The following is a 2,894-nucleotide window of genomic DNA, read 5'->3' on the forward strand; positions in this document are numbered from 1 at the left end:
GTATAGTATTTGATATAGTTTCTACTGCTACTACTAGAAGCAGTTCCATATTGTTGTATAGTATTTGATATCGTTTCTACTGCTACTACTAGAAGCAGTTCCATATTGTTTCAAAGTGAATTGTACAGATCTTTTAACAAGGATTGCGGTGACACTGTGTTTCAGAATTAATTGTTCAGATCTTTTAACAACGATTGCGGTGACACTGTTTACGTAGTCCGTAGTTCAGTAATATCTTCCTTTCACGTGACTCGTTTTAGGTCATTGCTAAGGTATTTGATTCTAATTATAGTCCTTAGTTCATTATGCCGGGCGTGGCCTAGTTGTTAACATGCCTGACTGTGAATACGAAGGCTTATGGTTTATATTCAGTTGCCGCGAAATCGTGCTCTGCACTTTGGGGCCGTGGGTGCATTTATAAGTGTAATAGATGATGATGGTTATCTTGGACTAATTGCCTTTCCTCTAGACTGTCAGCTCAAAATTAGGGACGGCAAGCGCAGGTAACCCTTGTGTAGCTTTGCGCGAACTTCCGAAACAAACAATTCTCAGATCGGTAACAACTTTCGTTTACGTGGTTGATTTCACATTATTGTTGTCACGTGGTAAGCTAATTAGAATTCCAGTGCTTTCATAGAAGTATTTGGTCTCATATGAGACAGATGTGTAAGAGCAGATGAAAATGTTATCTTTGGTGAATGTTCTGCAGTTAAATTGTACAAAATGTAAGGACAAAAAAAAAGAGATATAAAAGTAGCATATTATTGCATAAATTATTTCAAGTGTTTTATTTGGAGAAAGGATGTATTGGTTTGAAGTCATAGTTTGTTTGTCTCAGAACTTCGTTTAAAGCTAGCAAAGGGCTGAGCCCTATCTAGTTTTGAGTCTGATAGACCAGAGAGAAAGCACCTAGTCAACTACACCCATTAACTATATTAGGTGTGCTCTTGTCTTATTTAATAGTGGGTTTTCACACTCTTCGTGCAATGCACTCAGCAGCGAGCCGTGAACTTAAAATCATCGGGTTTGTAATCCAGACAGGGTGAGCACTAGGAACAGGCCTAGAGACTGAAATGCTGAGTATATACATATATAGTAAAACTGTCGTCGTGATATTAGTAATACTGAGGCTTAATTAGCCGTGTGTTGATTTGTAAATATAACATTCATAAATTTACTCTGTTGTAAAGTACGATCCTTCCTTATACTCTGTTGTAAAGTACGATCCTTCCTTAACACAAAGTCCACTCCTTTCGAGTACGCTGTCCTCCTAACAATCATCGCCAACTGTATAGTCCTAGCTTTGGAAGAACACCTTCCGCACCGAGACAGGACACCTTTAGCTCAGAAATTAGTAAGTCAATTTCATTGTCTTTATTATGTTTAAAGTAAGAGCTCGTGTTAGTATAACATTTTCCATTAAGACGTACTTATTCATAGACGTGAATAAAAACTGTTGTAGAAGTTATTAGTTTCATTAAATAAACGAATTTACAAAAATAAAATATAACAAAAACTGGTGTAAAAGTTATCCATAAAGTTAAACAAACAAATTATACAAAAATTTCTGAAACTCGTGTATTAAGCTGAACATTTTTGTTTTCTGATGTTATTTTAGGAAAAGTTTGGTATATAAAGTAAAGAATATTCTCGTAAATTCTTCTCTAACACGTTTCATGAATTCCTGCATTTTTACGATGTTTTTAACTTGACCGAGTATGGTCATTTAATATTATGGTCATTCAATATATTTTTTACTAAGATATCGGTAAATTTTATCTTATCTCAAATTACCCTAATCCATAATACCGGGTTAATCTGGGGATTCTTTTCAGACAGTTTTATTTTATGTTATCGTTTCTATAATGGGCCTTTTTTTTTTAATTAAAATTTAAAGTTTTAGCTCCGTAAAGGTTACTTGTTATATACACCCGTCATCTTTTACGGACAGCAATTGTATTCCAGAAAATTGAGCGAAACATCCAATCATGAAGATTATCACACGAAAGACGTTCTCGTATTGGACTTTTTTTTTTTTGAATCAAAAATATAACGATACAATATTATCCGATCACTTCTCGAGATCATGGAAGACAAATATTTCTATTTTTACCTTTTCGAATCACCTCTAGTTGTACCCACCCAAAAATCGTGACACCCGGAGAAATAAGTGAGAATAAAGTCCGCTAATTATTACACTGAAGGCAGCAAAATTCTGTTTTTTCATTAAATAACCCGCATTGTTACGATCGCACGAAAAAGCGCGTGCTCTTCGTACGGGCGTGGGCTCGTTTCGTATCATAACGTGATAATTTGTCATTTTAGAGTCTCCAAAATCCATTTAGTCTGATTTCGTTAGGAGCGTGTCGTGACATTCGTATGGAATCATTAGCTGTAACAACAACAAACATGAACAATATTTAATAAAGAATACTTGAAATCCTTTCAACAATACTTAACAAAAATACCGAAAATACTTTTAACAATACTCAATAAAAAATACTGGAAATACTTTCAATACTTAATAAAAAATACTGGAAATAGTTTCAACAATATTTAATAAAATACAGGAAATCCTTTCAACAATATTTAATGAAATACTGGAAATAGTTTCAACAATATTTAATAAAAAATACAGGAAATCCTTTCAACAATATTTAATGAAAAATACTGGAAATCCTTTCAACAATATTTAATAAAAAATACTGGAAATCCTTTCAACAATATTTAATAAAAAATACTGGAAATCCTTTCAACAATATTTAATAAAGAATACCGAAAATACTTTCAACAATATTTAATAAAAAATACTGGAAATCCTTTCAACAATATTTAATAAAGAATACCGAAAATACTTTCAACAATATTTAATAAAAAATACTGGAAATCCTTTC

General features: G+C 32.8%; 1 protein-coding gene across 1 annotated transcript in view; it reads left to right on the forward strand.

Annotated features, from left to right (window-relative positions):
• Window positions 1-2,894, forward strand: part of LOC106470640 (voltage-dependent calcium channel type A subunit alpha-1-like) — a 96,528-nt gene that overhangs the window by 41,474 nt on the left and 52,160 nt on the right. The window contains exon 2 of the mRNA XM_022399266.1: window positions 1,249-1,354. Within this exon, the coding sequence (XP_022254974.1) occupies window positions 1,249-1,354 (106 nt within the window). The remainder of the gene's footprint in view (window positions 1-1,248; window positions 1,355-2,894) is intronic.

Source organism: Limulus polyphemus, unplaced genomic scaffold, assembly GCF_000517525.1.
Source record: "Limulus polyphemus unplaced genomic scaffold, Limulus_polyphemus-2.1.2 Scaffold4132, whole genome shotgun sequence".
NCBI lineage: Eukaryota > Metazoa > Arthropoda > Merostomata > Xiphosura > Limulidae > Limulus > Limulus polyphemus.